Below are 12,205 nucleotides of genomic sequence, written 5' to 3' on the forward strand. Positions count from 1 at the left end.
CATACCAAGTCTTTCCTTCTAATCAAAGATAAAGTTAAACTAAACTGATATTAGACCAGAAGCATTCTTTTAAAAATAAAAAAGAAGCAGTCTCTCATTACCACTTTGGGGGAAACTTTGCCATTTCTCAAAATTCAACAGTAGCAGTAAATTTGGGATTTTCAGATGGTGTTGGGTTGACATACACCGCTAGGGCCGGAGTTTCAATGTTGCATTTGTTTTCCAGAAAAAGAGCTCCGCATAAAATGCAGCTAATAGTGAGGTTTTGTTTGGGTTTTTTGCATAATAAAAGTCGTAACTGAGCAACATTAGCTACAGACACTCCTCCCCATAAATCCATGGAGACTGTGAAAAGCATTTCAGAGAAATACAAACCCCAAGTAGTCTTTGGCGAGGGGTAATTTGCCATGATGATAGTTAAATAAGGAGAATACTGAGTAGCTGACTACAAAGAAGCATCTGAAAATAAAACTAGCTGTGGCTCAAGCCCCTCATCTGAAAATGTATATAAAATCTCTCACATGTGGCAGCCTAAATTAGTCTCTTCTTCTTATGAGGCAAATTTGACAATGCATACCAAGAAGCTTAAATCATGCCCTTTTGACCTAATAATCCCACTCCTGAGAGTTTATCTCAAAGAAATAAGTCATAAGAATAAGGAAGACTATCCATATTTTACAGAAGCATTATTTAAAATTTAGTGGAAAATTGGAAACAACCTAATTTTCCAATAATACAGGAAAGGCGTAATGCATTTTAGTATCTTAATTCTTTGAGAGACTGCAGCTATTAAGAATATGATCACAAGTGTACAAACAAGGAAAGGGGTGTTTAATGAAAAGCATAGAACACCGAAATGTGGAAATTCACATGTTGATAAAGACTAGGAGGGAGCAAATAAAAGATAAAAAGACTTACATTCGCAATATTGAGATTACAAGTTCTAAACAAATTTTTCTTTGGTAAAGGACTGTATTCAGCTTTTAGGCATTTTTTCTTACTTTTCCAGTTACAATTTATATAGAATCATATTTCATAATTATTTTTGGATCAAAAGATTATATTACAAAGTATACATATGAAATATTCTAGCCAAGGATGAAATTGAGAATTACTAATTTGCAAACACTAATGCTATTGCTTTAATTTGCAGTGAAGGGAATTTGGCTACAAAACAAGTTGTATTCCTTCAAAGACCAGTTATGTGGAATTCAGCTGCACAAACACCAGAAGTGAGTAAAACTGATGCTTTATTACTAAATGTTCTATTGAAGCATTTAATCCTTAACTCTCATTGTGATTCTAAATGGTGCATACAGATGAGGAAATGTGGACTTGATATGGAAATATTCTCTAAACCAACATATAGCAACAAAGGAAATGTGTCAGTAACTCCGTGCTGGGAGACAGTTTTGAAGGGGATCAAAATATGTCACCCCAAAATCTGCCACGTGGACTAAGGATTATTTTCAGCTGAACACAGCTAAGAATCACATACATAAGAGTAACTTTCTATCCCCTCCCTTTATGATAAAAAGTAGGGCATAAATTTGCTTTTTTTTTTTTTTTTTAATAAATTCCCCTTTTTAAAGATAACATAGGGCTGCCTGGCTGACTCAGTAGACTTCATCTTGAACTCGCTCTGACTCTTGATCTCAGGGTTGTGAGTTCAAGCCTCATGTTGGGTGTAGAGATTACTTAAAAAATAAAATCTCAAAATAAAAAAAAAGTAACATAAATTTCCATTTGTAAAGGAAAGTTGTCCTCCTTCTCTGTACTAGGAAGAGAAGACTCCTACTAGTCATCAAAGATGACTTATTGCTAGATGTGGCACTGACTTGAGGTTACATAAGTAAATCTTATTAAAATAACCCTTATCTTCCATTAGGTTCACCACATATGCACAGTGGTGAACTTTCCACAGTCTGCTGCCCATCGAGGCCCAAAGCCCTGTTCCTTTGTCTAGTCACTTTGCTAAAATCATGTATAAGCTAGACTTGGGAGCTTATATGGTTACAGTCTAACTGCCTCTTTAAGTTTTCACTTTTTCTTTGTGAAGCCCCCATAGACATCCAAAATAAACCTTTTCTTCTGTTAATCTGTCTTTTGTTAGTTTAACTTGCAAGCCTCATGAGATACGAGGGTAGAAGAAAATTGTTGTGAGTGCCTAATATTGCAACAGACATACAGATGGCCCACACACAGGTGAGAAGATGGTCAGCATCGCTAATCATCAGAAAAATGCAAATCAAAGCCACAATGACAGATCACCTCACGCCAGTCAGAATAATTAATATAAAAAAGATAAGAAATAAGAAGTAGTGTGAGGATGGGGAGAAAAGGGAGCCCTTGTACACGGTTGGTGGGAATGTAAATTGGTGCAGCCACTGGGGAAAACTGTATGAAAACTGTATGTAGGCTCCTCAAAAAAACAGTAAAACAGAATTACCGTATGATCCAGTAATTGCACTTGTGGGCATTTACCAAAGAATGTGAAAACACTAATTTGAAAAGAGATATGCACCCCTGTGTCTACTGCAGCATTATTTACCACAGCCACGATATGGGGAGAGTCCAACAGTGCATCCATACGTGAATGGATAAAGAAGGTGTGATCTCTCTCTCAATGTGTATATGTATATATATGGTAGAATATTATTCAGCCATAAAAAAAAACAAAGTCTTGCTGTCAGCAACAACATGGCTCAATCTGGAGGATATAAAGCTAAGTGAAATAAGTCAGGTAGGTAAAGACAAGTACCATATGATTTCACTCATATGTGAAATTTAAGAAACAAAATAGATGAAAAAAGAAACAAAACAAAACACCAGACTCTTAAATATAGAGAAGAAACCTGTGGTTACCGAGGGAAAGTGGATGGGGAGATGGATAAAATAGGTGAAGAAGATTAAGAGTGCACTGATCTTGGGGCGCCTGGATGGCTCAGTGGGTTAGAGCCTCTGCCTTTGGCTCAGGTCATGATCCCAGGATCCTGGGATCGAGTCCCTCATAGGGCTCTCTGCTCAGCAGGAAACCTGCTTCCCCCCACCCCTGCCTGCCTCTCTGCCTACTTGTGATCTCTGTCAAATAAATAAATAAATAAAATCTGTAAAAAAAAAAAAAAAGAGTGCACTGATCTTGAACACTGAGTAGTGGATGCAATTGTTGGATCACTAACATAGCACTACCAATAATGCCATGCATTACCAATACTGTAATTTTTAAATAATAATAATAAATAAATAAAAATATTATAGAGATTTTATTTATATGATATTCTCAAAAAGATAAAACTATAATGTGGAGAACAGATCAATGGTTGCAAGGAATTAGAGTTTTGGGGGAAGGAAAGTGATAAAGGGATCCTATGGAGGTTTTAGAGGAGATAATAGAACTGTTCTGTATCCTATTGTGGTTACACAAAACTATGCATGGCGGTGGGAATTCATAGAACTATATACTTTTAGCATATAATAATCTAAAAATTAAAAGATTGCTTTATAAATCACATAGACTACATTTCTTATGTCTTTGTCCTTCATTAAAGACTTTCCTTGGTAGAAACAAAAAGAAGAGTAGAACAAATGAAACTAGGACCTGGATCTTTGAAAGAATTAATAATATCAAAAAACCCTTGGCCAGACTTATAAAAAAGAAAGGAAGAAGGACCCAAGTAAATAAAACCATGAATGAAAGAGGAGAGATCACAACCAATACAGAAGAAATACAAACAACTATAAGAACATATTATGAGTAGCTATATGCCAGCAAATTAGGCAACCTAGAAGAAATGGATGCATTCCTAGGGACATATAAACTACCAAAACTCAAACAGGAAGACATAGAAAACTTGAACAGACACATAACCAGTAAGGAGATTGAATCAGTCATCAAAAATCTCCTAAAAAACAAGAGCCCAGGACCAGATGGCTTCCCAGGGGAATTCTACCAAACATTTAACAAATTGATACCTATTCTTCTGAAGCGGTTTCAAAAAATAGAAATGGAAGGAAGATTTCCCAACCCTTCCTATGAGGCCAGCATGACCTTCATCACCAAACCAGACAAAGACCCCACTAAAAAGGAGAATTACAGACTATTATCCCTGATGAACATGGATGCAAAAATTCTCACCAAGATACTTGCCAATAAGATCCAACAGTACATTAAAAGGACTATTCACGGGGCACCTGGGTGGCTCAGTGGGTTAAGCCTCTGCCTTCAGCTCAGGTCATGATCTCAGGGTCCTGGGTTCGAGGCTCGAGTCAGGTGCACTGTTCAGCGGGGAGCCTGCTTCCCCCTCTCTCTGCCTGCCTCTCTGCCTACTTCTGATTTCTGTCTCTGTCGAATAAATAAATAAAATCTTTTAAAAAAAAAAGGACTACTCACCATGACCAAGTGGGATTTATTCCCAGGCTGCAAAGATGGTTCAACAGTTATAAATCAATCAATGTGATACATTACATTAATAAAAGAGAGGACAAGAACCATATGATTCTCTCAATAGATGGAGAAAAAGCATTTGACAAAGTACAGCATCCCTTCCTGATCAAAACTCTTCACCGTGCAGGGATAGAGGGAACATACCTCGATGTGATAAAAGCCATCTACAAAGACCCAGAGTGAATATCATTCTTTCTCTTTTTTTTAAGATTTCATTTTTATTGATTTGACAGAGAGACACTGAGAGAGTGAACACAAGCAGGGGGAGCAGCAGGGGGAGAAGCAAGCTTCCCTCTGATCAGTGAACCAGATGTGGTGCTTGATCCCAGGACTCTGGGATCATGACCTGAGCCAAATGCAGACAGTTAATAGCTGGTCACCCAGGTGCCCTGCAAATATCATTCTCAAAGAGGAAAAAATGAGAGCTATTCCCCTAAGACCAGGAACTCAACAGGGCAGTCCACTATCACCACTGCGTTCAATATAGTACTAGAAGTCCTAGCCTCAGCAATCAGACAAAAAAAAAAAAAAAAAAAAAGAAACAAAGACATCCAAATCCACAAAGAGGTCAAACTCTCCTCTTCACAGATGACATGATATTCTATGTGGAAAACCCAAAAGTCTCCATCCCCAAATTGCTAGAACTCATACAGGAATTCAGCAAAGTGCCAGGATATAAAATCAGTGCACAGAAGTCTGTTGCGTTTCTATACACTAACAATGAGACAGAAGAAAGAGAAATTAAGGAGTCAATCCCATGTACAGTTATACCCAAAACCATAAGATACCTAGGAATAAGCCTAACCAAAGAGGCAAAGGATCTACATTCAGAAAACTAGAGAACACTCTAAGAAATTGAGGAAGAAATTGAGGAAGACCCCCAAATTGGAAAAATGTTCTATGCTAACAGATTGGAAGAACAATTATTGTTTAAAATGTCAATGCTACCTAAAGCAATCTACACAGTCAATGCAATCCCTATCAAAATACCATCAACTTTTTTCACAGAACTGGAACAAACAATCCTAAAATTTGCATGGCACCAGAAAAGACCCTCAATAGCCAAAGAAATGTTGAAAATGAAAACCAAAGCTAGTGGCCTCACATTGCCTGACTTCAAGCTCTATTACAAAGCTGTAATCATCAAGACAGTAGGGCACTGGCACAAAAACAGACACACAGATCAGTGGAACAGAACAGAGAAGCCAGAAATGGACCCTCCACTCTATGGTCAACTAATCTTCAAAAGAGCAGAAAAGAATACCCAATGGAAAAAAAAAAAACAGTCCTTCAACAAATAGTGTCAGAAAAATAAACAGAATGGGAGAAGATATTTGCAAATGACATAACAGATAAAGGGCTAGTATCCAAAATCTGTAAAGAACTCATCAAACTCCACATCCAAAGAACAAATAATCCCATCAAGAAATGAGCAGAAGATATGAACAGACGTTTCTGCAAAGAAGACATCCAAAAGACCAACAGACACATGAAAAAATACTCCACATCACTCGCCATCAGGGAAATACAAATCAAAATCACAATGAGATACCCCTCACACCAGTCAGAATGGCTAAAATTAATAACTCAGGAAACAACAGATGTTGGTGAGGATGCCGAGAAAGGGAAACCCTCTTACACTGTTGGTGGGAAGGCAAGCCGGTATAGCCACTCTGGAATACACCATGGAGGTTCCTCAAAAAGTTTAAAATAGAGCTACCCTGTGACCCAGGAACTGCACTACTGGGTATTTACCCCAGAGATACAAATATAGTGTCTGGAGGGGAACCTGTACCCCAGTGTTTATAGCAGCAATGTCCATAATAGCCCAACTATGGCAAGAGTCCAGATGTCCATTGACAAATGAATGGATATAGAAGATATGGTAGATATAATATACAATTGATACTATTCAGTCATCAAAAAAATGAAATCTTGCCATTCATAATGATGTGGATGGAGCTAGAGGGTATTATGCTAAGTGAAATAACCCAATGAAAGAAAGACAATCATCATATGTTCTCACTCATATATGGAATTTAAGAAACAAAACAGAGGATCCTAGGGAAGGGAGGGGAAAAATAAAACAAGTCTAAATGAGAGAGAGAGAGACGGGGAGCCTGGGTGGCTCAGTGGGTTAAGCCTCTGCCTTCAGCTTGGGTCATGGTCTCAGGGTCCTGGGATTGAGCCCCGCATTGGGCTCTCTGCTTGGCAGGGATCCTTTCCCTCTGCCTGCCCGTCTGCCTACTTGTGATCTCTCCCTCTCTGTCAAATAAATAAATAAGTAATCTTTTTTAAAAAAAGGGAGAGGGAGACAAATCATTAGAGACTCTTACTCAGGAAACAAACTGATGGTTGCTGGGGGGGGCAGTAGGGAATGGGGTAACTGGGGGATTGGCATTAAGGAGGGCACATGACATAATGAACACTGGTTATTATATAAGATTGATGAATCACTGAACTCTACCTCTGAAACTAATAATATATGTAAATTAATTCAATTTAAAAAACAATAAATCTTGCCCCCCCCAAAAAAGAGACTGTCCTTGATAATGAAATTCTGATGAAGTAAGGCTATTAAGGGTTAAAGTAAGGGTTCAAGCAATGTCCTTTCCATCTTGTTCCTTTTATCTATTCTTATTTTTCTTTTGGTGGGAGGCCTCTACATGAATTCAAGGATGTGACACGCAGTAGGTAAGAGACTCCCAACCAGGATTTTAACTCCATCTATTAAATGTTCCCAACTTTTTCTTCCAAGACTTTTTCTTCTAAGATCTTTGGAATTCAGAAAAGAGTTTCAAGATTCTTTTTTGTTTCTTTTGAAGACTCAAAACTAATCAAAATTTTTTATTACCTAAAAGTCTCTATTTCAGTTAAATTCTTCAGGCCATTTCTCTTTGATAATTATATGAAAGTATTTAGTTTCCACTAACTCAGAGTAGAGTTTCCACTCACTGGTGTTTTCAGGAGTAGAAAACAAAACATGAAAAGGATTCCAGGGGATGGGGTACGTGTGTGTGTGTGTGTGTGTGCATGTGTGCTACACTCTCCAAGCCTTCATACCTTCATCTATAAAATATGGACAATGTTAATACTTACCACAGGGTTGTGAGGGGGATTCAATTAGAATACATGTAGAGGGGCGCCTGGGTGGCTCAGTGGGTTAAGCCTCTACCTTCGGCTCAGGTCATGATCCCAGGGGCCTGGGATCGAGTCCCGCATGGGGCTCTCTGCTCAGCAGGGAGCCTGCTTCTCCTCATCTCTCTCTCTGTCTGTCTCTCTGCCTATTTGTGATCTCTCTCTCTGTCAAATAAATAAATAAAATCTTTAAAAAAAAAAAAAAGAATACATGTAGAGAGCTTAGCACAATGGCTGGTCATATGAAATGTTGCTTTTGTTTTCAATAGGAACATTTTTCTTTCAATACTCCATAATTAAACGCTACAATAATTCTATGGAAAAAGTGAAGAAGAATCTAGAAATTCCTAATGACACTCCATTTTCTCCAGCTAAAAATTACCTTCAGCTAGTATGCAGGAATGTAGTGTATTAATGTTTTTGATTATCCAAAAAAAAATACATATACATATACATGAAATATGGTAACATTTTAACATGTTTAGAATTAGGTAATGAGTATATAGTGTTTGATGTATTATACCTTTAAACTTTCTGTCTACTTGAAATTTTTCATAATTAGAAAGTTGGGGAAAATCAAGCTAAAAAGCATTAGTCATCAACAACTTTTTCATGTTATTAATTAGTAACTAACTAGTTACTAAGATGCTATACCAAAAAGGCCCATAAGGAATGATTTAATACAACAGAAGGGTCTCTCTCTCCCAATAGTCTAAAGATGGGCAGGACCTCCAGGGTAGGGCAAGGCTCTGCTTCATGACTGGTCAGCCCTGCTGCCCTCAACATTTGGCTTCTACCTCTGGACCCAGGGCTGGTCACAGTTGTTGCTATGTCTAGCCAGCAAGAAGGAAAGGGGCCATACTTCATAGGCACTGACATACCAGACATACTTCAAAGGCACTGACCCTTAATCACATATTTCTTCTCGCATCCCACTGACATGAACTTATCTATGCCACCATGAGGGTCTGCAAGGGAGGCTGGGATATGCCATCTGGGCAACCACGTGCTGGTGCCACAGCGAAATAGCACATGGCCGGCCACAGATTGCAAGGCAGCGGCCGGGAGGAGTCCCATTATTGAAAGAAGGAGAGAATAGGGAGACATGAGTTTAATGTTTAATTTATTTTCCTTCTTTAGAGCAGCTTTACATTCAAATAATATTCTTGTCTTTAAAATTTATCTCAAAAGAAATGATTGCAGGAGGTAAAGCCTTCTTGGGCACATCTATGGAATCCTTTCTCTAACACAAACCTAGAAGTGAAGAAGCAGCAGCAGGAAAATGTTCTAAATTAGATCTTTTCCAAAGTAGCTATGATGAGGTCATAAAAATACTAAGAAATATTTAAGGTACACCTTAACTTCTTTCTTTACCTTACAGTGAGACGATTACTAAACTTTGTTCTTACTTTTTCAGTCATTTGAAGTTGATACGAAATTATCTGAAAATCACAAGGGTCATACTTTACTCATCAACTATTAGAATCCTCAACTCAGGTCCATGTGAAATCAAATCAGGTGCCAGTGTAAGCAGAGAATGTCACGTGTCTCAAAGAGCATTTAGTAAAATTCAAGATAAAAACATTTTGCTTTAATATTTAATGATGTTCTTCACCTAGGGAATGCTTTCCACTCAAAGCAAATGGGTTTTTCTTGGTATGAGCTGAAAGAGGAAGAGGGGTCCCTGCTGCCACAGGGCAAGGTTCAGGCTGGAAAACAGCTCTCTGCTAGGCCACCCATGCTATGACCTCTTGGTGTCCCTCCCTGGGCATGTAAGGGACAGAAGCCCTGCTCAGACAGCCTATGTATGTAAGCGAATTTATTGACTTCTAGATGGGAAGGATACAGGCATAGCTCACAACATCAAAAAAGGGCTATAAGAACCCTCAGGTCCTGACATGAGAGAGTCAATGTTGCCAGGATGTTCTCCTTCATCTGTCTGTTTCATCTTCTATGTGCATATGTGCAGAGGCTTCTGATAAGGTGAGCATGGCCACCTCACCAAAAAGAGCTTCTTAGGGTGCCTGGGTAGCTCAGTCAGTTAAGCATCCAACTCTTGATTTAGGCTCGGGTCATGATTTCAGGGTTCTGAGACTGAGCCCCCACTGGGCTCTAAGCTGGGCATGGAGCCCGTTTTAAGATTCTCTCTCTCGGAGCACCTGGGTGGCTCAGTGGGTTAAGCATCCGCCTTCAGCTCAGGTCATGATCTCAGGGTCCTGGGGTCGAGTCCCATGTTAGGTTCCCTTCTCAACAGGGAGTCTGTCTCTCCTTCTGCCTCTCCACTCTGCTTGTGCTCTTTCTCTCTCTCTCAAATAAATAAATAAAATCTTTTAAAAAAGAAGAAAAAGAAAAAGAAAAGATTCTCTCTATCCTACAGTCCATCTAGAAATCCCAGGGAAGGACTCTGATTGGATCTGATTGGGCATGTGTCCACGCAGCAGCAGAGAAGAAGGTGAATAGGAAAGCTGGCTTTTCCTTCCCAGACTTGAATGATCTTGACAACCCCAAGCTGGGTGCCCCAGGAGCAAGTTCTGTGAGCAAGCACGGGTTGTGTGTCTCCATATGTTTTCAAAAATCTTTCAGACTCTTCCAAGTGGTACTAGGGCTACATTTCGGCATGCAGAGGCTTCCTGATCCCACACCCCCCCACGCCTGAGACACACAAGGAAGACACGTCCTGAATGTCCACTCCAAGTTTTTACTGCTTTATAAACTTCATTCTTTCCTTTTTGTTTTTAAGACCCTTACAGTGAAAAATGGAAGCCAGAATGGTAGGATACCCTGAATTCAACTGACTTGTCATTGAGTCTCATATATTTGAAATGGGACACCCATTTTTAGCAAATATTGACACTGATTCTCAAAAGTTAATAGATTTTTATCAAGAATGGCATTAGATCTGCATCCAGATCTTGGTATTTTCTCCAATTTTATAGTGAAAATATCAGGGGGAAAAAAAAGTTACATGAATAAGCCTGGCCATGTATCATGGAAATTTTCTCCTTATTGACATAGAGAAATACTAAAAATAGAGTGCTAAGTTAAAAAGTGTGTTGTACACATCTATGTGTGCATAAGCACATACATACATATTTACAGAAAGAAACAGTAAAACATGGCAAATTTTAACATTTTAAAATTTTAAATTTTATCTTTATCTGCAAGATAGGATTGTGGGTGGGTTTTGTTTTTCTGTTTTTGCCAGACTTTCTACACTGAACATGTATTATTTTTGTAACTGAAGGAAAATTATATTTGGGAAACACACAAATCTTTGACCTTAAATCTACTCATATTTTTGCAGCTGTGGGTGATATTGAGTTCGAAGAATGAGATAAGATACTTGAGATCTAGTTTGAGACCAATCATTCCCTGACCTTGGGCAAATCCTCTTTCTTCTGGGCCTGCATCTTACCTCTATAGGATGATGAGTTATAGTAGATGATCTCTCAAGACTGGTCGGGCTCCTACATTCTAAATTATGAGAACACTGCAACTTGATCTGCTGGAAAAGCATTAGCTCAGGTGGAAAGTGGGGTAGGGGAGGCAATAGCATTGCTGAAGAGGTCTCTATTAAGATCATATGGTAAAAAAGTAGAAGTGTTCTGAAATATTTTTTAGACTTAGCATGCTAGGTATTGTCATCTTCTAATATTTGAAATTTACATTTGGTGGCTGCTTACTTATTAATACTTACCTAAAAGTAAATTACTATGAGTATCATATCATTCTGAATAACACCCACATTTTATTAAGAAAATTCTTCTTGACTATGTGAACTGGTTGACATACAATAAGGAATTTATTGCAGAATTTACGTCTGGCCCTGTTCCTGGTGAGAAAGGGAAGATCCAGGCAGCCAAGAGCTCCCAGGCCTCCCTGCCTTCCTACTTTTCTCTCCGGCTGCACTGAGAGGTCGTTCGAGAGTGAGCGCGCTCCTTCTGCGTGTGCGAGAGGGCCCCGCGGTCTGGCCGCACTCATCAGCCCGTCCTGCAGCCACGAGGCCGAATCCTCACTGACCAGCTCCCCGGGACCCAGAGAATGTGCCGTTCTCAAACTCAACACCCGAGGATAAAGCCTCAGGTTCCACTTCTTGCATTAAATCCCATACTTCTGGTGTGAGAATCCAAAAGAAAAGGATCTGAGAGCTGATATTTGCATTTGGTGAATACAATGGGGCCAATGGAAGTGTCACAACACAGCCCTCTCTGATTGGGGACCATGAAGGCTCTTGTTGAGGCAGGACCCACTCGTTGCCTTAAACTTCCCCAAGGCCTCCAGTAGCTCAGCCAAGAAAAAGAACTGTGGACGCGCCTTTCCGTGCAACACGCCGAGGGCTGCTGCTTCCCACACAAACTAGATCTCAAGTATCTTATCTCATTCTTCGAACTCAATATCACCCACAGCTGCAAAAATATGAGTAGATTTAAGGTCAAAGATTTGTGTGTTTCCCAAATATAATTTTCCTTCAGTTATAAAAATAATACATGTTCAGTGTAGAAAGTCTGCTGCAACGTCACACGAGGTGGTTGCATTCCATGGTAGCCGAGTAAATCTAATTTAATAAGGCTTTTGTTTGCGTTGTATATTTGCCATGAAAACCAGCAGACAATACTTTCGTAT

At 39.2% G+C, this 12,205-nt stretch overlaps 1 protein-coding gene and 1 long non-coding RNA gene across 4 annotated transcripts in view; one reads left to right on the forward strand and one right to left on the reverse strand.

Annotated features, from left to right (window-relative positions):
* RFTN2 (raftlin family member 2) overlaps positions 1 to 12,205 on the forward strand; it is a 69,208-nt gene that overhangs the window by 54,586 nt on the left and 2,417 nt on the right. Inside the window, exon 8 of the mRNA XM_059168501.1 lies at positions 1,154 to 1,232. Within this exon, the coding sequence (XP_059024484.1) occupies positions 1,154 to 1,232 (79 nt within the window). The remainder of the gene's footprint in view (positions 1 to 1,153; positions 1,233 to 12,205) is intronic.
* The window catches only part of LOC131827620 (uncharacterized), a 47,721-nt gene that overhangs the window by 34,305 nt on the left and 1,211 nt on the right, over positions 1 to 12,205 (reverse strand). The window lies entirely within an intron of this gene.

This window comes from Mustela lutreola, chromosome 3 (assembly GCF_030435805.1).
Source record: "Mustela lutreola isolate mMusLut2 chromosome 3, mMusLut2.pri, whole genome shotgun sequence".
Taxonomy (NCBI): Eukaryota; Metazoa; Chordata; class Mammalia; order Carnivora; family Mustelidae; genus Mustela; species Mustela lutreola.